General features: G+C 33.8%; 2 protein-coding genes across 3 annotated transcripts in view; both read left to right on the top strand.

Moving 5' to 3' along the window:
* LOC133186693 (coiled-coil domain-containing protein 13-like) overlaps positions 1-1,883 on the top strand; it is a 55,017-nt gene extending 53,134 nt beyond the window's left edge. Inside the window, exons 15-17 of the mRNA XM_061321949.1 lie at positions 214-344; positions 557-689; positions 1,045-1,883. Coding sequence (XP_061177933.1) covers positions 214-344; positions 557-689; positions 1,045-1,210 — 430 coding nt within the window. The 3' untranslated portion in view covers positions 1,211-1,883. The remainder of the gene's footprint in view (positions 1-213; positions 345-556; positions 690-1,044) is intronic.
* A 3,444-nt stretch (positions 1,884-5,327) lies between these two features.
* On the top strand, positions 5,328-22,331 carry LOC133186690 (uncharacterized). 2 transcript variants are annotated; one of them, XM_061321944.1, is made up of 15 exons: positions 5,328-5,392; positions 8,987-9,193; positions 9,567-9,736; positions 11,346-11,451; positions 12,587-12,687; positions 13,173-13,334; positions 14,602-14,695; positions 15,184-15,247; positions 17,786-17,901; positions 18,344-18,606; positions 18,801-18,858; positions 20,325-20,539; positions 21,365-21,455; positions 21,604-21,721; positions 21,963-22,331. In XM_061321944.1, exons 2-15 carry the CDS (start codon positions 9,082-9,084, stop codon positions 22,174-22,176), a joined length of 1,884 nt encoding a protein of 627 aa, XP_061177928.1. In that variant the 5' UTR covers positions 5,328-5,392; positions 8,987-9,081; the 3' UTR covers positions 22,177-22,331. The 2 variants fall into 2 exon arrangements, with proteins under 2 accessions (XP_061177928.1, XP_061177927.1); XM_061321943.1 differs by lacking the exon at positions 5,328-5,392 and adding an exon at positions 8,468-8,522.
* Positions 22,332-24,338: the final 2,007 nt, after the last annotated feature.

Genomic DNA, 24,338 nt, shown 5'->3' with positions numbered 1-24,338 from the left:
TAAGGAATAAGCAGTTGGGACTTCCAAATCACTTCAACATCTCCATGGTATTGGAGATATCAGTGTTTGAGATATCGAAGTTCAACTGTATTTCATTTTTGAAAAACTACATATTTTCAGTTACATTTATTCATCACAGATACTGAACTTGGAATGCAAATCACTTATGTATTTCAAATAAAGAGAAACTTTTAAAAATTAATTTGATTATAGGAATGAGGAAGCTTCCCAAAAATATTTAGAATGTCAGAATGAACTTGTCCAACAGAGACGCAAGAATGCTCTGCTTGAAAAACAGGTCGGCAAAAGTAAAATAGATCAGACTGGAACAAAAGGGGGAAGTGGTGAGTAATAGATATTAGGAAATTGATGAGATGTTTTCTTTTCAAGTTTCTTGTGCACTTAGATTGACTTTTAAATGCTTATATAAAATGCTCAGAGAGTTAAAAGATGAGACTTTAAATAATCCAACATATGCAGTAATGATAATTTTAAATTTTAAGTGCATTTTAAGTGCAAGGAAATGAATTAAAAGTAAACAAAGAATGATTTTTAGCTGCAGTTGGAAAGAAAAAGGTGCTTGGAAACAGGGCTAGCAGCATGACAAATGTGTCAGTGTCAGCCAGTTTTTCTGCAGGTTTGACAAATGAAGAGAACGAATTTGAAGATTATGAGGAAATAAAAACGAAGTAATTATGAAATTTTTTCCATTATTTTCATCTGAAACAATAAGAATTTTCATTAAGCTTGTATTACTCCATGTGTATTTGAGTTTTACTTAAAGATTTATTACATGACCTTTTGAGATAACTGTCACTGGGAAGAAAAAAAATCATTATTCCTTTATAAAATTGTCAAGTTAAAAATTGATTTTGGTCGAATTTTGCCAAGCAAAATTTGCTGACTTTGTGTGTATTCTAATTATGTATTAAATCTCTTTTTGAAACATAAGTTTAAGGTAATTTTTTTAAAGAATGAGCAGAGGATTGTTGAACCTTAAACAAAAGAAAAAAAAATGATGTCTCATTTCTTTCTTTTCTTAAGTCTGGAGATTCAGAGGGATGAAAATGAAGCTCTGAAAGCAGCCTTACAAAGTACTCTTAAGGCAAAAGAAGAGGATCTCCGAATGTTTGGAGAAATGATGGAAGAGACAAAGCAAGTGTTTCTACAGGCACTGAGACAGTACAAACAAAATGCACAAGGAACATAGTCTTAATAATTAGGAATTTTATTTATTTGTTGACATTATTTAAAGACTGTTTTGACATTGTGCTCAAGTTGTTGTAAATAAAGTAATGTATACTTGTGCATCATCGTTGGATACACACGAGTGATCTCGTCTTTTAGTCATTGCCCGTGGTCAAACACGCTGAAATATTGTCGTATGTAATTAATATGTGCATTTCATTTGATTAGCTGCTCCACAGAGTCGCGATGGCAAATCAACAAATTAAAGTTTACGTTACGTATGTATGTTTGGCGATGACTAAAACTTTTCCGTAGTTAACACATGGATTGCAATTAAATCCACTCACCAGTGCATTTCGCTGTTTGAGAAAGGTACTCCCATATAATTTCTTACTGGCATTTGATATAAGTGACCTGTAAAATTTGTCTTAAATTGTTTTAAAACAAAGTTTGCACCTTTTAACGAGCGTCAAGACATTAAGCATAAAAAGCAAACTATTCAACATATTTTCAAAATTGAAGAGTTCCAATTTTCTGATTGGCTGTCTATAATCAACAAATTAGCATATTTTACAACGATTATTTTGGCGAGTTTGCCCATGGGTGATGGGTAAAAGACGAGATCATCCATGGGTATGTGACTATGCTTGTGTATGTATTGTAAGGTTTATTAAATTAACAACAGGAGTCCTAAATTGAAGTGTACATGTTCTTCATTCTCTGAGAAATAATTTTGTAACATGTCAGATGCAATCCAATTTAGGATTAAATCCATCTTTTTTATTTTTTTTTTGGTTAACATTTACTTAATTTGTTGGCTTTTTTGGCTCACCTCCTTGAAGTCGAGATAAGTTATGCTATACCCCAGCCTAGGCGTTAGCCTCAGCATCCCAGTTAAAGTTTCAGGAGCAAGTCATTCCTAAGCCAAACTTTCATGGATGATGCATCTATGGAGTTCACTACCAGGCTTGATCCAGATCATGGATCTGACTTACATTTTCCAGATGAGTGAACAGGCTTAAGTTTATGAGTATGTACATTCCAAAGTTACTTACCAATGCAAACTTGCAGGGATGATGCATCTCAGGATGTACACTATCCAACCTGCTTTGGATGCTGGATCTGACCTACATTTGATGCATATATAAGGATGGACAGTATTAGACTTGCATGGGATTCTGAATCTGACCTACATTTTCCTGCTCCACAAACTAAATTAACTCATCCGGAAAATGTAGGTCAGATCAAGCAACCAAGCAAATCTGGTAGAGTCCATTCCTAGACCAACATTCATGCATTACTCCAAAAACTTTAACTTGGTCATTCATCTGGGAGTAGATACCTATCGGACTTTCTTTGGATGCAGGATCTGACTTACATTTCCCAGATGAATGACCAAGTTAAAGTTTTTGGAGTAATGCATGAATGTTGGTCTAGGAATGAACTCTACCAGATTTGCTTGGTTGCTTGATCTGACCTACATTTTCTGGATGAGTTAATTTAGTTTGTGGAGCAGGTACATTCCCAAGTGACAATAAGTCCTACTGAAATGAAACTTGCATGGAAATCAATTTTGATGGATACTCTAACTAGGAACAAAATTTGGTGTGAGACTTGCCTTTCTCATAGGTAACATTTGTCAAGGTGAGCTTCATAATCTTTGATTACCTGTGTTTTGGGGTAACGTACATAATAATTCCCATTACCAGTTAAGGGAAGAAACGCACATTTCTTATAAGGCACCTAGCTCCACTTTTTTTCCTCTAAAAATGAATAACTTCATCATCCATCTGTGCACTTCTAAAATTTTGCTTTCATGCTAATGATTTTCCAGAAGAAATCAAATTCATAATTAAATACGGACAATTTTTAAGCATATCTTATAGCTGGTTTCTTTAGTGATGTAAATAATAAAATTTGGCGGTTTGTTTGCCCAAAGATGTGCCAGTAATTTGAAGGATTTTTTTCTGGCAGACACAAAGTTCCACGACATTGCAAACCAGTAGAATTATGCCACTCAAAAGGAGAATGCTGCAGGTATCTGATATTTGCAAAGAAACACTAAAACCAATAATTTTACATCAAAATAGGCCAAATCATGAATTACCGTCGTAATGAGTTCAATGCAGATGTGCAGAAAAGGATCTTTGAAACTGATCAAAGTTATCTTTCTTGCATTTAGTATATATACACAACCGGGTGAAAATTTTGCAATTAAAATTTTAGCCGATACTGCAAAACACTAAAATAAGCCAAAGTTAGCAGGTGCTAAAAATTAATTAATTCTTGCCATACAGTAACTTCCTATGCATAATTTGACATAATCGCATCTTAACTTGATAGTTTTATGTAGAAAGGAATCATGAAAACGTATCCCAAAAGCTTGATCAAAGTGTAGATGAGTCTGATAATCTTCCATATGTCTTTTGTTGTCTTTTAGGATATTTTTTTTAAATGTTTCTCAAGAACCTCCGAGTCTGTTTCATGCAACTGAAAATGAATTGATACAATATGTCACTGCATGGCTGAATGGGATTTAATTTTGTGTAACACGAAGGGAGAAAGATGCAACAGACCAGACCAGGATTCAGGTGCTCTACCAAGATGTCTGGCCTCTAGCGATCAAACCTATCTGACTTTGGGCCCCCTGAATAAATAAGTCAGGTGCTCTACCATCTCAGTTATCTGCATGGCCACCGGATAATCAAACATGCCTGACCCCCAAATTTGGTCAAATGAGAAGTCTTTTATCCTCCAAGGAAATAAAATTGAGAGAGAATACATGCATGTATATGAAACACAAAGATGATTCATCCCACACAAACAGACATCATTTTTTGGTCACCTGCAGAGCGACACTTATAGGGATCACTTTAGCCTGTGTCTGTCTCTGACACTTCATATCTTGAGAACTGTAAGAAGTATGAATTTAATGTTTAGCACATACTACATACCTTGGCACTATGGCTTTTGTAAAATACCAACCCACCCTCTTGACCTTTGACCTACTTTTCAAAATACTTCATAGAGCCAACACACATGTACAGCTTATTATTTTTGACATTTGATTTGAGAGGTAAGTCTATGCTATTTAGCATGTGCACTGTTTATCAAATTAGATACACATACCAGGTACTATGAAAATTATCAGCATGACAGTCCACTTAACCATGACCTTTGACCTCCTTTACAAATTTTCAATGCAACTTTATTTAGTTTCTCCAAAATCGTTTTGGAGCGATTGTGATATTTTCTGCTACATTGCCGGTATATGGGAGACATTCTGACTGTGGCGAGGGCCTGTCCTGAGGCACAGTTAGATTATTATACCCCACACAACAAGTTGCGGGGGGTATAATGTTTTTGACCTGTCAGTCAGTCTGTCAGTCCTGTTTTTTTTTGTCAGCGCAACTCCTCTTAAACCGCTGCACAGAATTTCGTCAAATTTTGCAGATATTTAGGACACAATGTGTAGATGTGAATATTTCCAGGAAATTCCGATTCCTTTATTTTTCTGGGAATTGCGGCACTTTTCAAATTAGATTTTTGGCCATATCTTGAATATAGAGATGAACAGATTGTTAGCACAACTCCTCTTAAACTACTGCACAGAATTTGGTCAAACTTTGCAGATATTTAGTACACAGTGTGTAGATGTGCATATTACCAGGAAATCCCAATTCCATTATTTTTGCCCTAAGAGTTTTGCCTATTATTGAAGAAACTTTCCAGCTAGGTAATAAGGAAATCCACTGGAATCAGCTTTAATTAATTTGTAATGAAATTTTATGTGAAATATTTTATGACCTTAAAAGACCCCCCCCCCTCAAATTGGTGCTATACAGGAAAAGAATTTTCTTCTCCATAACTGAAAGGCCATGTTAGTCATATTATTCTGAAACATCCCCATGTTGAGAGGACAGAGATGGTCTTAGAGTGGGGCCATAATATGGGTTTCTAATCAAGACTTGAAACCAAGTCCACTGGAACTCAGTACATCAACTCGTGACGATTTTTCATGGGAATATAAATTTTTTTTATAATCTGTAGAACCAGCAGGGCTAAGTTACTAAGGTGAGCGTTGTGGCCCATGGGCCTCTTTATGAAAGAGTTATCTTTCGTTGCGTATCTCGAAAAGATGGAATCGATGAAAGCGGCAAAGACAGAGTAGACCAGATGTTGTATAACAATTTGTGGAATATTTGTGAGTAGAATTTTTTTTCATTAGACTAGTTGTGTCGATAAACACAAGTTTGTGATGAGTTAACCATTCATTATACTGCAAAACCAAACGAAGTAATCCTAGTTTCACTTTCACTTTGAAGTTGGAACGTTCATATACTACGGACTCGGTTTAACCTGTTAACGATATGTGGTGAGGGTTTGTCCCGAGAAACAATTAGATTATTCTAACTACTTTGAAGTAGATTCTAAATCAAGTAATTGAATTTGAAGTGTTTGTCACAATAGAATCTTTTTTTTCATTTCATTAGTTGAAAATATTGATCATTTTGATCAACATGTAAATATCCTTCAATGTAGATCTACATGTTCAAGACGAAAATGATTGATTCGTGCTTTTTTAAATAGAAGTGGCAATGTTTTTAGACAGTAGTGTGAATACATATCACAAATATATGTGTGTAATTTGTGAATAGACATAGTATATAATCAAAAAATTATAATGCATATGAATTTATGAATAAGCAAGCCCAGTCCAAAGACTATTTCTACCTACATAGCTATTATAATAGCTACGTAGGTATTTAAATCTATCGAAAGTAGCTATTTTACCTACTTTTTGCATCACTTGCATTTTGTGGCCAAACAGCTGAACGGCACAACATGGTGAGTACCAATTTTCTTGCTACAGTAACACTAATGATGAATACAACAAAATTTTGACCAAAAAATGATTACTTCATAAATTATCAATTTTGCATAGTAATTAATGCAAAATTGTTAATTTACGACGTAATCATTTTTTGGCCAAAATTTTGTTGTATTCATCATCAGTGTGACTGTATTAAGAAATTTGGTATTCACCATGTTGCGCCGTTCAGCCGTTTGGCCACAAAATGCAAGTAATGCTAAAAGTAGGTAAAAATAGCTACTTTGGGTAGGTTTAAATACCTACGTAGTTATTAATAGCTACGTACTAGGTAGAAATAGTCTTTGGACTGGACCTGATAAGATGTGATTTCCTTGATGCTAGAAATTGATTTTAAAAGGCGCTTTATGATTAACATGCATATATATATATATATCGGTAATTAAATCAGTGCAATTTTATCAGAAAGTAAGGCCAAGAATTAAAAAATTATTTCCACTTTCAGGCTGAAAAAAAATTATAGGTAATATGTCACGTAGGTAGGCACTTAAAAAAAAATCCTTGACTTAAAAAAAAACATCCAAGAAACACTGATGACAAAAGAAATAGTGTTTTTAAAGAATTCTGTGACTTAATTAAATTGATTGCAGAGATTCTTAAACATCAGACAAAAACTGAAAATTCAGATTTTCACTAAAAAAAAAAAAAGCATTAAAAAAAATTTATATATAAGGGTCGGTTGGGAAAGTGGAAAGAAACGTTTTTTCTAGGCCTACCAAATCATAGCTTGCTGAGAGATGAGTATTCATTTGATATCCTAGCTGATGCTTATAGAGTAAGCACTAGGTCCTACATATATAATACTACAAGTTCACGTTAAGAAGAATTTAAAACTTTAATTAATTAAATTCTTATTGATACATAATGTCTGCAGGGACCTAATACACTATACTACTATATACTACATGTATGCAAGTGACTCATTAGCTAGCTTATATAATTTTTTTCTGTATTAAATAAATAATAATAGAGTTGTCATTAAGCATGATAAGTATACACATGTATGTTGTTAACACCTGTCACAAGGTCTAATTATCAAATACCAAAATACTTGGGAAAAAAATACAATGTAGAAATCTGCAATTCTTCATTAAAAATGTTTATTTTCCATTTAAATGGCTATAATAACTTAACAAGGGCACCGCAAAGTGGAGCATCCCCTCTCAAAAGAGCACATCAATCCTGATATGAATTATTACTTGCTTAACTTTTGTTAGGCACCCACTCACTCTCCTCCCCCGGGCCCAAACACACACACACCTTTACCATCGAATAAAATTTAATGATACTTTCACAGATTCTTTATTACATAGTACCATTGTGCACCTCCTATTTTACTATTTGATCAGACACATATTTTGGTTTTCCAATAGCACAATATAGAACACTACCATTCTTTCTGTAATATTCAGGGGTACCCATCTCTTATCCACAACTCCTCCTTTACCACTGAATAAAATTTAATGATACTTTCACAGAATATTTACCTGATATTACAAAGTGCCATTGTGCACCTCCTATTTTACTATTTGATCAGACACATATTTTGGTTTTCCAATTGCACCATATAGAATACTGCCATTCTTTCTATAATTTTCAGGGGTACCCATCTCTTATCCGCAACTTTTCCTTTACCACCGAATAAAATTTAATGATACTTTCACAGAATATTTACCTGATATTACAAAGTGCCATTGTGCACCTCCTATTTTACTATTTGATCAGACACATATTTTGGTTTTCCAATTGCACAATATAGAATACTGCCATTCTTTCTATAATATTCAGGGGTACCCATTTCTTATCCGCAACTCCTCCTTTACTTTTTGATCAGACAGTTAAATTGGGTCCCCCATAGCAAAACATGGATTTTGCCATTATAAACATATGGGAGGCAGAGGGTATCATTTTGTGAGCTCAGTGCTCACAGTACCTGTACTTAGTTTTATTACAATCTTTATGGCCCAAGATGTACATCTTATGGCATTTAATCAATATAACAAACATGCAAAAGTGGATTCTCAAAATGTTCTCAAAATTTACACATGAGTAAACTAGTTCATTGTTTTGAAAAGCTTATTACAAAACTTGGTTTGAACACTATGCTTTATTGAGAGTTCACTTAAATATTATGCAAAATAGGTAGTTTTTATTTGAGAAAGAGTATTTATTGAAAGTAAGTATAAATTGTATAATTATTTGTAATGCTCACAGAGCCATGATAAATTTGATACATACAATGTACTTCTGAGTCAAATAATGATGTTTATTCAGCAGTTAAAGGTGTGATCAGGTAACTGGGGCATGACTTGTCTTTCCAATAGCTATCCCTTAATTTTTAATACCAGTACTTCTGTATTATTGTACAGAATACTCGCACTGTAGCTGAACTGTTGATGTGAAGTACAGAGATATTGACATTATCTTTGCTCTGCTGTGACAGGTGAGATTTCTATTTACAGCATAGTTTTTGTCTGCAGCAGTGTTGTGTTTGAAAATTCGGGTAGCATTACAATTTCAAGCACCTGTTGTGAACTTTAAATTATTTAAACAGAGAGGGTTATGTAGTGTCATGCCCAGGTACTTGTTGAATATACATGCATGGTGTTATTAGCAGATTCTACACATGCAAGCATTTATTTATGAAACTGTATAAAGGATCTTGCTTTGCATATTATAGGACTTAATAGTACATGAATGTAGAAAGATCAATACAGTGTTATAAGCTTCTATTAGCTTTCTATGTATATATACATGAGGAAGTAGCAATTATAATCCATAGTATACTAACGTAATGTTGGAGGAGGAGTTTGACAGTGTAGTCCTTTAGCTTTAGTAATTTACCTGAACTTTTTTTTACTGTGGGAAATTAAAGATAAGTTTTTAATTATCCTGAACATTTTGCAGATTACCTGCCAGTGGCTAATTATCTGTAAGGATGCTCAAAATGCTGGTGTATGTCACTGCATGGATGCTAAGTGATCTAATTTGACATCACCATTATGGAGCTCATATTTAAGGATATAAGTGTAGAGGTGGACAAAAGGCTTATTCTAAACAATGTGAGTGGATTGGCCAGTCCAGGAGAGTTGCTGGCCATTATGGGGCCCAGTGGTAAGATCAATCTTTTTTTTTCACATGCAATCTTCATGTTATTGAAGGTATATTTATATACTATACTGCATACATTGCTTTGCTCAATTATACAGAAAAAAGTGCTATAATACATGTATATGAATTAGCATCTTCATTTAATATACATGTAGATTCACATGTTTCAACTTTGTTCAAATGGTGGAGACAGGTGGTCTCTGTAGTAGACATGGGGCTGAAAAAGAGGATCCCTTATTAAAATTTCAGTTATATTAAAAGAAGGAAACATCTGAAAGATTTTTTTTCTGTAAAAATAAGGGTTTTATTCTGGACTGTTCAAAGACTAGATTCTTTGAGCAAGAAGTAGCACATTGATTTTGGATTTTCATATCAGGTGCAGGGAAGTCCACCTTGCTAAACACATTAGCTGGCCACACCCCTCTGTCCTCAGGAACCATTACTGTGAATGGAAACACCATTACAAAAGACCTGAGGAGAAAAATCTGTTATGTCTTACAACAGGATATTTTTTTCCCAAGCCTCACACTCCGGGAGACATTGCAGGTATTATAAATTTTATTGATGTGTGACCTTCATCTTGAGTCCATAGTTAGGGCCCCGCAAGGATTTGCGGATGCCTATAGTAATCACTCTGTCTGTCCGTCTGTCTGTCCAGCTGTCTGTCTGTCCGTCTGTCAATCTTCCGTCCACAAATTTTCTGTTTTTTTCTAATAACTTTTTTTATGGTCGACCAATTAAGTTCAAATTGGGTATGTTGGTTGAATAGGCAGTGAGACATATTTTGATGCTAAGTTTGGTTCTCTATGTCATCCGGTTAGGAGCTGGGGTGGTTGGGTAGATTCCCTAACTTTACATTAGAATGATTGCCAGGGCAAAGAGAGATAACTGCTGAGAATGTTCCTATTGAAATTTATGAAAGCTGCAATGAGTCTCTTGGGATTAATTGACTCTCCTCTTGAAGAAAATCCAAAGCATTTATCTTTATCTGTCACATTGAGATTAATTAACACCTTTGTCTGCAAATGAAGTTTGTTTTGAAGTTAAATTCAATTCTGAATAATGTTTACATTCTCTGAAATATGGATTTAAATAATATTTTTTTTTTTTATTAAAATACACAATGAGGTATGATTTTATTGAATTCTAAAAACAAAATATATATAGATAAAGATGTCTTTTTATTTTTTTTTTTTTATTATTATTATCATTTTTTTTGGCTACCTTATGTAAATTCAAGAATACTATTAATTTTAACAGGTAATCAGATAATAACCTCATTCTGTCATTGCTGAAAAAGTTTTTATTGTAAACTTAGAAGAAAAGATGAGAGAGCAGTACAATTAATCCCTTGGGATTAATCTGCTGCAGAAAATTTAGGCTTATCTTTATCTGTCACTTTAAGATTAATTAACACCTTTTAACAAGATATTATGGGTTTTTTTTTTACTTCCTTATGTAAATACAAGGATACTATTTACAGATTGTTGGATATTTAGGAATTTTCTTAAAGTTGCTGTTGCTCATTTTTGAATTTTTGTAATCAAGTAAAATTCTCATTCCGTAAGCTGCACCCTTATTTTTCTATCCCTCAGCGGGGCCCTTGCTGACTGGTCAGTCTTCTAGTTATAAGAATATGTTCTACCAAAGTTCATGGACATAAATCATTTTTGCAAGATTTTGTTGAAACTTGAAAAAGAATAGTTAGGATACACAGGTATAAAACTTTGTCTGTGCAAGTCAAGATTACTTTGTAGCAGAGAGAAATAAGCAGTCCTTACTAATAACTTGGAGATTTTGTCATAAATGTAAAACTGTCATTTATGACCTTTCATGTTGGTTTGAACTATTTAGAATATTAAGATTTTATCTGGCCAAATTGAAAGCTAATGACAAAGCTTCAGGTCTGACAAATACTTAAGGTCATGTATAAAAGTCAAAATCTAAAGTCTTTGTCAACTCTGGAGGAAATGAAGTATATATACATTTATAGAAATATTGTTCAAGAAATATATACCATTGTATATTACATGTACATGTATTCAAGATAAACATAATTGAAATTCTTTTCTATAGTTCTTTTCTTTGAAAGAACTGCTTTACTTCAGTAACAGTCAGATAGCCTCACTTACTAGTAACTAATTCAATATTGCAGTTTACAGCCAAAATAAGGTTACCAGATAAAATGTCCAATGAGCAGATCACATCCAAAGTTGATGAAATTATCAAGGATTTAGATTTGTCAAAATGCGTAGACACAAGTAAGTGCTTTTACACTGAAAATAATATATATATATCCCAATTCGCTGACCATAATTATACAGTGTCAAAGTGTACAGACCCTCGCTGCGGCACATGTGACTACATTACAGAAGGGACGAGTTATAGTTTTAACGGGCGTGAATTTAAAGTTAATGCCAACATGTCATGTGATACGAAAGATGTCATATACGCCATCATATGTCCTGGATGCAAAGAATATTATATTGGTGAAACTGGCAACAGTCTCCGTGCCCGTGTACGTGTACATAAGCAACACATCAGTACACCTGAATATAGACAAATCCAGTTAAGTGCACACCTGGAAACTTGTGGAAAAAAACGATTTAACATTGTCCCTTTTTATAAACTCAGATGTGCCAGTGATATCCAGAGACGGGAAAAAGAAAAACATTTTATTTGTATTCTAAAGCCAAAACTTAATAGTCTCTTATAAACTACCTATGATTTTCCCGAACTTTTTCATCATCATTGCAGTATTTTATCTATGACGTCACAATATAGACATTAAACGTTCCGCTTAGTTTAACGTCATAATCATTGTTACTATGTTACCGTTGTATACATTTTTGTAATGTAAAGCTTCTGAAGATTTTTAATGAAAGCGCTAAAGCTTTACGGAGAATTCTTGTGTTTTCTTTTTATATTTGTTTAATATTGTAATCCGATTACTGAGACTTTATTTCAATTTTGGATATATATATATATATATATATATATATATATATATATATATATATATAACAGACTATGCTAAGTTCAAAAATAATTCTTGGGGGAAAAGTCAAAAATATATTACATACTGTAAACCATTATTCGCATCATCTTTTATTCACTTTTCATCAGTTTGAAATCAATCCAAGACAATTAATTATTGCATACTGAGGAAACATTCTCTTCAAATACAAAGCAAAATAAATGGTTTGCAGTGATTAATATTCGCAAGTTAAAGTAGGTCACGAAAATTGTGGATATTTCTCGCATGCGAAAAAAAGTTGGTTTACAGTATCGATAAATGTACATATAAATTTGAAATGGTCCCTTAGCCTCTGTGGAATCTGATGGTAGATTTATCAGATATTTGACATATGACATGTATCTTCATTTGTCTGGCAGTCATGGGGGATGTCTGGGTGAGGGGTTTGTCTGGGGGAGAGAAGAAAAGAGCCAGCATTGCCTGTGAACTTGTCACAGATCCAGTTATGATTCTGTTGGATGTAAGTACATTACTGTGCCATCATCATCATCATCAGGTGATCAACTGACCATCAACACTATTTTTTATTAAACACATCTTGAATTAAAGATAGTTTTCATTAGGGAAATGTGTTTTGCAAATATGATTTATTTTGGAAATAGTAGGAGTTAAATTCCATTACAAGAATTTTAATGGTATTTTCATTCAAATGGGGAATCCCCATTTGAATTAAGATAATGGCAAACAATGAGTGAAAATACCAATAGTGATTTTCATGCATTACATTGGTAGTTTTAATTTTTACTAGCCCAAGGGGCTACCTCCGTGCAGAAAACTACTAGCCTGACACCCAAAAGTGGTAGCCCCGGGCATCGGGCGATGATAATTGCACACCCCTGTGGGATTCTTTGACAGGAAGTGAATTGGAGGTTGATATCTCAGTTGAAGGTGACCCGGGTAAGCCCTGTGGCCTGAGAGCCTCTTGTATTTGTTTTTCATTGACAGGAGCCCACATCAGGCCTGGACTATAGTACAGCTTTCAGTCTGATTGAGATGCTACAGTCCTATGCTAGAGGTCACAAGAAAACAGTCATTACGACGATTCATCAGCCTTCCAGCTATATCTTCTACCAGTTCCACAAACTACTGCTCATCTCTGATGGAGAGGTAATATCCCCCCCCCCCCCACCACCACCACCACCAAAATACATGTGAGATTTTTATTCCTTCAAGCATGTTTGTAAACTTTTATTGGACTTGAATTGCAGGAGTTCTATAGGAATCACATTGTCCATCTGTCCATCAACACTTTAGTTGTGACACTATAACTCAAACAGTTTTCAATGAAATGTTTTCAACTTTTGTACAGAACTATTTTACTATAAGAGCAAGACACCTACAAAGTTTAGGGTCATATCACTTTGTCCATCTGTTTGTTCGTATGTTTGAATGTACATGTATATCCATTGCACTTTTGTTGTGATGCAATAGCTCAAATAGTTTTCAGCATAATGTTTCATGTTTTGTGCAGACGTACTTTACTATAAGAGCAAGACCCTATAGATTTGTCTGTCTGAATTATGTTTGAATGCACATGTATATTCTTGACACTTTTGTTGTAACTTCATAATTCAAACAGTTTTAAGCATAACGTTTTCAAATTTTACATGGAAGAATTTTACTAGAGAAAAGCTGTTAAGGGTCATGTCACTTTGTCTGTCTGTATGTATGTATACTTAAATGTATATCTTATAAGTCCTTTAACAGCCCTTAGCAGGGCCCTCTATGGCTGTCAGTTTTTTGGTTTGATTTAAAGTCCCATTAAAAATGAAAATAGCATTTATATTGCCTGGTAACATATGGCTGTGTGCTTTAGATGCATGTAGATGAACCATTGCTTCAGTTTGATTATATTTCCTTACATGCTTATTTTGAAACTAACTCACTCACTTTTATGTTGTAGATACTGACACTTGTGTACTGAGTGTGCATGTGATTTTTCCAGCATCTAACATGTTTGGTTTTTATCATGGTAACTTTCTAACCTTCATTTTACTAACTTGAAAATGACTTGCTTATGTTTTCCACATTTATTTTCCTCGTCATAAAGCTTTAAAGATGCACATAACCATCTGTAGTGTTTGTCTTTTTGTGTTTGTTATGACCACTTTTAAATTCATATAATGTCAACTCATCACTTAATTTATGATATGAATAAGAAGTCACCAAGGCTTCAGAGAATAATCTATGAAACCTGGTATATTTCATTAAATTGAATATCAATATTATTACATGTAATGTGAAAAACAATATTACCTAATGTTTAGAAATTTTGCACTGTAATTCTGTCTTTTTGCACCTTTCTCCTACTTATAAAAATAAAATTGTATTTGAATGTTAAGAATTTGTGTATCTTTTTTTTTTGTTATTTCAGTTGGCCTTCTATGGGGATACAGAGAAAGTGGTGGATTTTTTCCACAAAGCTGATGTTCCCATGGCACCACACTACAACCCAGCGGATTTTATATGTAATTGTCCTACTCTAATATTTTAAAAATACAAAGTATTCCTTTGAAAATATACGGAATGTATCTGTACACACCTGCTAAGATGTTGTAGGGGTAAAGTGGCTTAAAAATCTAGAAAGTTCCATGGAGCTACTGCTTAGAAAACCATTGCACAGTTTACAACTTGATATGCCATCAGAAACTTCAGAGGGTCCATTCATACGCCAGAAAAATAGATAACTAGAGTCATCATGTCTATTGTTTGTCACTGCATGTTCATCTGCCCATACAATTGTATGTCTGTAGAGGGTTTGGTATTGGTCCGCATTTAGGTCAGTTCCAGGTTTATGACAACCCCCTCCAAAAAAAAAATATATATATCCATCTGGTTTTCTTTATGAATATATGAGCATAGGTTGAATATTTTAGAACATCTATCTATTCAAAACATCTTGTCAGTTTTAGTTCATGTATGTACTTTGTGATGGTTTATTTTTGTGTATTTTTAGTGGAAAAACTTAAAGAAGATGACAAAACAAGATTAAAAATCATAAGTGCAATGGATCAGATAAGGTATGAAGGAATATGTTTTTTAGCTCACCTGAGCCGAAGGCTCAAGTGAGCTTTTCTGATCACATTTTGTCTGTAGTCCGGCTGTCCGTCTGTCTGTCTGTCCGTCCGTCCGTCCGTCCATCTGTAAACTTTTCACATTTTCGACTTCTTCTCAAGAACCACTGGGCCAATTTCAACCAAACTTGCCAAAAAGTATCCTTGGGTGAAGGGAATTCAAGTTTGTTCAAATGAAGGGCCATGCCCTCTTTCAAGGGGAGATAATAAAGAATTAGTGAAAAATTAATAGCATCTTTTAAAAATCTTCTTCTCAAGAACCACAAAGCCAGGGAAGATGAAACTCATGTGGAAGCATCCTCAGTTAGTGCAGATTCAATTTTGTTCAAATCATGACCCCCGGGGGTAGGGTGGGGCCACAGTGGAGGATCAAAGTTTTACATAGAAATATATAGGAAAAACCTTTAAAAATCTTCTTCTCAAAAACAGCAAAGCCATGATGAGTCATATTTATATGGAAGCATCCTCAGGTAGTGTAGATTCAAGTTTGTTCAAATCATGACCCCCGGGGGTAGGGTGGGGCTACAATGGAGTATCAAAGTTTTACATAGAAATATGTAGGAAAAATCTTTAAAAATCTTCTTCTCAATAACAGCAAAGCCCTAATTGGTCATATTTATGTGGAAGCATCCTCAGGTAGTGTAGATTCAAGTTTGTCCAAATCATGACCCCTGTGGTCAGGGCGGGGCCACAATGGAGGATCAAAGTTATATAGGAAAAATCTTTAAAAATCTTCTTCTCAATAACAGCAAAGCCCTAATTGGTCATATTTATATGAAAGCATCCTCAGGTAGTGTAGATTCAAGTTTGTCCAAATCATGACCCCTGTGGTCAGGGCGGGGCCACAATGGAGGATCAAAGTTATATAGGAAAAATCTTTAAAAATCTTCTTCTCAATAACAGCAAAGCCCTAATTGGTCATATTTATATGAAAGCATCCTCAGGTAGTGTAGATTCAAGTTTGTTCAAATCCTGCCCCCCCCCCCCCCCCCCGGGGGTAGGGCGGGGCCACAATGGAGGATCAAAGTTTTACATAGAAATATATAGGAAAAATCTTTAAAAATCTTCTTCTCAGGAACAACAAAGCCCTGATTGAACATATTTATGTGGAAGTATCCTCAGGTAGTGTAGATTCAAGTTTGTTCAAATCATGACCCCCTGGGGTAGGGTGGGGCCACAATGGAGGATAAAAGTCTGAAATAGAAATATATAGGAAGATATCTTCTGATGAAGAACTGCAAAGCCATGATTAGTCATTTTGATATGGAAGCATACTCAGGTAGTGTAGATTCAAGTTTGTTAAAATGATGACCCCAGGGGATAGGGATGGGCCATAATGGGGGATCGAAAATTTTACATAGGAACATATAGGAAAATATCTTCTCAAGAACTGAAAATCATGTTTAGTCATTTTGATATGGAAGCATCCTCAGGTAGTGTAAATTCAATTTTGTTCAAATGATGACCCCTGAGGGTAGGGTGGGGCCCAATAGGGGGATCGAAAGTTTTACATAAGAACATATAGAAAAAAATTTCTTCTCAAGAACAGAAAAGCTATGTTTAGTCATATTGATATGGAAGCATCCTCAGGTAGTGTAGATTCAAGTTTGTTCAAATGGTGACCCCTGGGATAGGGAGGAGCCACAATGGGGGATCAAATTTTTACAAAGGAATATATGGGAAAATTTTTTTTAAAATCTTCTCAAGTACAACAAAGCCATTTGTTATATTGACATAGAAGCATCATCAAGTAGTTTAAAATTCAAGCCCCCCCCCCCCCCCTAATCTTTTCAATACTGAACCGATTTGTGCTTTTGCCTTGCCAATGTGCTCAGGTGGGCGATGTGGCCCATGGGCCTCTTGTTTTTGGTATTATAATCTATACATTTGTAAAGTACTTGAATGAAACTAAACTTGATATGTTTCCCATCCCAGCCTGACTCACATGTATGTTGAATTCTTTGACTTGAAAGATGGAACTTGATAATAAAAGTTTCTTACCATACATGTAGAAAAAGACAAATATAAAAAAAAAAAAAGCAATAGACTGCATATATATGGTAATTATGTACTTTTTTTTAGCTTATTTTAAATTTGTTCTTTCAATAAACTGAGAGCAGAATTTGACAGAAATGGGCTTTTTTAACAATTTTGTACAGGAATACTGTACATGTAAATAAATTGGCATTTTCAAATTTTAGCGCAATCACTGGATATGTAGTTATTGGCGAAATCATGAATTAGCGCTATACATGTCTGTGTCGTAAATTGTATTTATAAATGATTTCTTAGCGGTATTCATGAATTAGCACATCATTGTCTGTGCTAAAGCTGCTAAAATATGAAGCCCGCTTTTTTAAGTACTACCTTAGTGAGAGTTATCTCTCTTATCTGAGGGTCAATGAACCATAAGATTTGATGAATTTGTTTTTCTTAAACATTTTCTGCCTTTTTTTCTTTCATCGAAGACATTGTATATTGCAGGAACAGTTCTAATTGGTCGGTGAAATTAAGAAGCACTGGACATATTACATGTATAGATGAAAACATGGAATCAGAACCTACATACTCTGAGGACATTATGGAACAACCTTCTAATGGTAGCAGTAATGCATTTTACATGAACCTATATTACATAAGGAATGTTTAATCTCTCTATATATTTTTTTTCTTTTGAATAATGCTTTAAGGACAGATGATACAAACAAACTTTTGTCAAAAATCTGGAAAATAACATCTTAAGTTATGTTCAGAGGAGTAAAATGAATAACTTTAACCACATAGATTTTCATTTTTCATTCAAATTTTCACAATAATGGGATTTAAAGTGGCGAAAAGTTGTATAGATTAATAAGGATGGTTACAGAAAGGAAGAATTTTGAGCATCATAGAAAGTTTACAATTTCTTAATATTTTAGAGATTTATTATTTGCATAATTTACAACCAAAATAGGTCAAAAAATATATATCAATCCAGGCATCCATTTTTTAGTATCATCTGTCCTTAAAAGACATGCATTAATATTTCATTTCTCTTTTCAGAAAATGACAGTGTCCATGTCAGTTTAATGGAGTTAGATAAAACTGATGATAGTTCATCTCCAAACCCACTCCATGAGAAAAAGTGGCCCACCGGCTTCATCACCCAGTACACACAGCTTACAATCAGAACATTCAAGACGTCAAAGTCCCAGTTATTCAACAAATTTAAACTCATAGAAACTCTGGTGCTAACAATTATTGTGAGCTTGATTTGGTTCCAACTACCAAGAACTGAAGAAACTCTAAGAGACAGGATGGGTGTGGTAAGTGATACATAGAATTAGGCTAAACATGTGATCCATGAAAATAAGCTAAACAAGTGATCCATGAAAATAAGCTAACCAAGTCATTCATGAAAAAAAAAATCAAAGGTTTCATGTACCTTTTGTAATTAAGAAACAAATTTGTAATGTAGACAACATTGTATTTTTTAATGTTATTTTTCATCATTTTTCAGCTGTTCTACATGTCCATGCACTGGGGATTCACTCCTCTCTTTGACACAGTAACTACCTGTAAGTACATGTATTTGATGTTAAATATGACATAGTTCTGTATAGCCATTTTTAGCTCACCTGAGCCAAAGGCTCAAGTGAGCTTTTCTGATCAAAATTTGTCCGTTGTCTGTCATAGAACAGCAAAGTCTTGATTGGTCATATTTATATGGAAGCATCCTCAGGTAGTGTTGATTCAAGTTTCTTCAAATCGTGACCCCCGGGGGTAGGATGAAGCCACAGTGGGCGATCAAAGTTTTACATAGGAATACATAGGGAAAATCTTTAAAAACCTTCTTTTCAAGAACAACAAAGCCATGATTGGTCATATTTATATGGAAGCATCCTCAGGTAGTGTAGATTCAAGTTTGTTCAAATATCCATCCTGACCCGGGGGGTAGGCTAGGGTCACAGTGGGCAATCAAAGTTTTACATAGGAATACATGTATATAGGGAAAATATTCAAATATTTTATTCTCAAGAACAGCAAATCTGATTGGTCATATTTATATGGAAGCATTCTCAGGTGGTGTAGATTCAAATTTGTTCAAATCATGACCCCTGGGGGTAGGGTAGGACCACAGTGGACAATCAAAGTTTTACATATGAGTATATAAGAAATATATCAAAAAATCTTCTCAAGAACAACAAAGTTATGATTGGTCATTCTTATATGGAAGCATCCTCAGGTGGTGTAGATTCAAATTTGATCAAATTATGACCCCGGGGTAGGGTGGGGCCACAATGGAGGATCAAAGTTTTACATAGGAATATATAGGAGAAATCTTAAAAAATCTTCTTCTCAAGAACAGCAAAGCCATGATTGGTCATTTTTATATGGAAGCATCGTCAGATAGTGTAGATTCAAGTTTGATCAAATCATGACCCTCAGGGGTAGGTAGAGGCCACAATGAAAGTTTAAACTAGTAGGAAAAAAGTCACAGTTAGTCAAAAAAAATATGTAAGCATCCTTAGTTAATGTAGATTCAATTTTGTTCAAATCATATCCCCCCTCGCTTTTAGGGGTAAGTCAGGACCACTTATGCATTTAAGCATTGCAATACTAAACTGATTTTTGCTTTTTTCCTAGCCACAGTGCTCAGGTGAGCGATGTGGCCCCTGGGCCTCCTTTTTTTAACAATTACCTAAAGGAAATGACGGGGTATTTTAAGAATTATTCCTTGCAAGTGAAAAACAATGGAGTTCCTTATAAGGATTATTAGATTTTACTGTATGGAATGTTTGATATATTTTAAATAATTTTTGATGCATTATTGTGTACATGTATTTATAATATGGGTGTCTTTGAATTCTGAATGTTTATGAATACATCTACCTTGGATAGTAGCATTAATCATTTATTAACCAGTTCCTGTTTTGTTTCATTTTCAAATTGATATTTATCTTAATTAATCTCTAAACACCATTTGTTTTTTAATAAAACCTACTTCATATAAGCAAATAAAAGCTAGTTTTCTTCATTTCAGTTCCCTTGGAGAGAATTGTTATAAACAAGGAAAGGCAGGCTGGATGGTATCGACTCTCGGCATACTACCTGGCAAAAATGACCAGCGAACTGGTGCTCATAGTCATACAGCCTTTGGTCTTCATCACAGTTGTATACTGGTGTGTGGGTCTAAATGGGGTTTGGTCATACTTTGCCACACTGGGAACTCTGTTTATACATGCTGTGTCTGGACAGGTGAGTGTGTACATGAACTTCCATTACAAATATCAATTAAGTCCTTTTTTTCCAAGATATTTTTTTAAAAAAAAATTTTAAGTGTACAAAAAAAAAACCTTTCATTTTAATTTTAATAGAACGCAAGCAATTTACCTGACATTGTGTACGTTTTATGTAAATGAAGTGTACTATTTGAAATGCACTGTATTTAGTGGTTCATAAGGTTCATTGACCTGATGATAAGATAGATAACTCAGTATCTCACTGGGATAAACGACTAGCATTCCTTAATAAAATTGTCACTTTGAAAGGCCATTCTTTCAAAATTTATTCCAAATAGTCTGCTGAATTATTAAAGCAAAATTTATACTAGATGCTGTCATGAGACAGTAATACCGACACTAAGGTGTTTGCCTCTAAATGTACACTCCTTCATATTTGGGTAACCAAGGAAAAAGCCACGATAATTCCATAATTTACACAGTACATGTATTTGTCAAATCGAGCATAAAATGCACAGGTGAACAATTGTGGCCCATGGGCCTCTTATGTAAGTATTTCATAAACATAATTCATTACCAGTCTGAATTTACAGAATTTAATTAATGATGTAAATTATTTAAAAAAAAAAAAAAAAAGAGGGGGGTGTAAATTTTGGCCCATAATTGGAACTTTTTTATTTTCAAAAAAAAAACAAATATTATTATTTTAGTGCATATGGTTTTTGATGAACTTTAAAAAAAAAAATTAGTTGCCAACTTTCAGAACTGATCAAATGAATGATGTACCTTAAGTTTACTGTTGCCATAGTGTTATAATACTGGTGTTTTATATTTAATACAGAGTGTGGGACTCTTTCTGGGAATAGTCAGTATGGACATCAGGAAAGGAATGACCCAGGCCACCATCTATATCATGGCAACAATGCTACTGGGTATCATTACATCAGAAACTTCACATTTGTTACCTCTACTCAAAAGATAAAGCCCTCCTTTCTTTTTTCAAATGAATGCTAGAATTTTATATTTATATTTGAAAGTGTCATGTTTAAATACTAACAATATTTTTCTCAATTTGTTTAGGTGGCTTTTATACCAGGAGCCTACCTTTTTGGTTGGATTGGATCAAGTACCTGTCTTTTCTGCAGTATACATTTAGTGCCATGATGTATCTGGAATTTTATGATGGACCAAATATAAAGTAATTTCTTCAGTAAATAACATTGCTTATTACTCAGTGTTATTTAGTTTGTGGGTTAAAAACAAGTAATTGTGTGTATCCTACATATTGATTGTTTTCAATTCATACATGTATGTACATTATTAAATTAAGAGGAAGAAATACAAGAATTTTAAGATGTTATTATTGATTATCAGATTTGGTCAAAAGAATGAAATTGCTTTCTCCTGTTTTCTGAATACATCTATCATTTCCTTTATAGTTGTGCCATGAAGACTGCAGTATCAGGGTCCCAGTTCAGCATCTGTCTGTATGGTAACTCCACTTCCATTCCTTCCAATGAAGTGCTCCACTTGTACGGGGTCAATCAGCCATATTGGACGTATATTCTGCCACTGTTTGCCTTTATCTTCATCTTTAGGATTGGAGGATACCTCATGTTGAGATTTAAACAAAAGCCAAACCAAACACACTGAGCTCTCCACTTCTTTTTATGGGATTTTATCCTAAAGACTTTAATGCACTGGTTCTTTACACCCTTGCTTGACTCAAGTATTAAGAAAATACAGAATGTTTTACATTTACACTTCAGGGATAAAATAAATATTCGGACATATTTATGTTAAAGAAAATTTGTTGACTATATTGTTGTTATAGCAACATATTTAAAAAATGTATATTTTCTAATATTAATATGTATACATTCATATTCAAGAATAAAGTTTTCGTCTTGTGCTTAGTCCCAGTCCATTTAAGACAGTTCCAAAAGTCATATAAATAGTTATTAATTGATTCATGCTTGTACCCATCCTTGTATTAGGGTATATTGTGATTTTTTGATATCTTTGATATTTTTTAACATATTAATAATTACCATTATTCACTATTGTGAGTAACAGTTATGAGGTACATGTACTATTATAAAATAATACATATCTGGGGTTTTTATGTTGTTAAAGGATTTTTTAAGTCAGGTCTCATCTGAAAGACCCACAAAATTTTCACTTTAAAATGCCAAGTGCTTGGCGAAGTAACAGTTACCATCTATTTTTCATCAACTGTCTGTCGTGGTGGGGGCTTGAACCTATGACCCTCTGATCAAGCGACAAGCATTGCGGGAATATCATAAATAAATGTATGTCCCCATGCAGCTTTAACAAATCTTGTCAATGCATAAATTCATACAGGTGTGAAACTGCAAATTTCCAAATTTTGTGAATTCACAACGTGGTTGCTCTATAGGCAGTAGTCATTATATGAGTTATAGAATCAATATCCCGTACTTTCATCAAGGCCATAAAGTTGTGTGTAAAACTAAAAGAAACTTTTCCAAGTCATTTCTCAGATTGTTTCAAACCTTTGGCATAATGCACATAGGTGGATTTAATGAATGGAATTACACTCCTGACTTCTTACAATGCTGTAGAAAAGCCACATCCATGTAGATTCAGTGACAATAAATCAGTGTAATAATGTTTTTAAATTTTATTTGATACAAGTTATGTATATCTAATGAAACACTTCTTTAGTTTACATCTTCCACAATAATACAACAACCACAATAATACAACAACTGCATTTCTACCATTTTACAGGACAGAGAATTCATAATTAAAGAAGCTAATTCAGAGAAATTGTATCCCCCGCTTAAGAAAAAAAGGAGAGGGTGGAAGAACTGGAAAAATTTTGCAGATGGAGAAAGAAAAAGGGTCAACCTTGACCTTTCAGCTTTTGACCTGAAAGTCAATAGGAGTTTTTTTTAAAGTTAAAGAAACTAATTCTTATCTGAAAACTATAATTTGCAATGTATTTCTGACTTTGACCTTTAGACCTCAAAATCAATATGGTTTTTTTAAGGATATGAGGAGTTGTTATATAAAATTTCATTGCAAAGTCTTTTTAAGATATAGTTAGGGATAGAAGTGTTACACCGACAGAATGTATGAATTTATACCTCTGATCTTTTGACCTCAAAATCGATAGGGTTCTTCTGTAGGCCATAGGAGGTTGTTATATTAAATTTTATCAAAGAAAGCTCAAAGAAAAAAAAACTAAAGTTATCATCTGGAAAATGTTATTTACAATGTATGAATATATGACCTTTGACCTCAAAATCAAAAGAGGTCTTCTTTAGGCAGTAAGGAGTTAATGTAAAATTATATAATTTCGTTGTAAAAGCTCAAAGACTTTTTAAGATATCATCTGGAAACGAAATTTTACACACAGATGTATGAATTATTACCTTGACCTTTTGACCTCAAATTCAATAGGGGTCTTCTTTAGCTCATGTGGAGTTGCATTATAAAATTTCATCGCATAAGCTCAAAGGCTTAAAATCGTCATTGTCAAAGACTAAAATATAAAACTATAAAACCATAACTATACAGTTCTGCATGGACGGTCAGACAGATCCAAATTAATATGCCACACTTTCAGTGAAAGCGGGGGACAACAATAATATACAGAGAGAAAATCAAAACAAAACAAAAACAAACTTTACTACATTTTTTCTTTCAAAAAAAAAAAAAGGATTGTGCAAAAAAAAAAAAAAAATCAATAGCGCTCAAAGTAAATAATAATTTACTCCTGAGAATAAAAGAATTGGAGGAAGTCAAATTTTTGTTCAAACCTAACATGC

This window comes from Saccostrea echinata, unplaced genomic scaffold, assembly GCF_033153115.1.
Source record: "Saccostrea echinata isolate AGI-Se365-2 ecotype Australia unplaced genomic scaffold, CSIRO_AGI_Sech_v1 ptg000014l, whole genome shotgun sequence".
NCBI classification, from domain to species: Eukaryota; Metazoa; Mollusca; class Bivalvia; order Ostreida; family Ostreidae; genus Saccostrea; species Saccostrea echinata.
The sequence above is the reverse complement of the archived record's forward strand: the minus strand, read 5'-3'. Positions and strand labels throughout refer to the sequence as shown.

Bases quoted from the DNA above. Each gene is read 5' to 3' on its own strand.
- LOC133186690 (XM_061321944.1), top strand. From the start codon at position 9,082: ATGGAGCTCATATTTAAGGATATAAGTGTAGAGGTGGACAAAAGGCTT. The intron at 14,696-15,183 runs GTAATTGTCCTA...GTGTATTTTTAG, and splicing joins CAACCCAGCGGATTTTATAT to TGGAAAAACTTAAAGAAGAT. The intron at 18,859-20,324 runs GTAAGTACATGT...TCTTCATTTCAG, and splicing joins CTTTGACACAGTAACTACCT to TTCCCTTGGAGAGAATTGTT.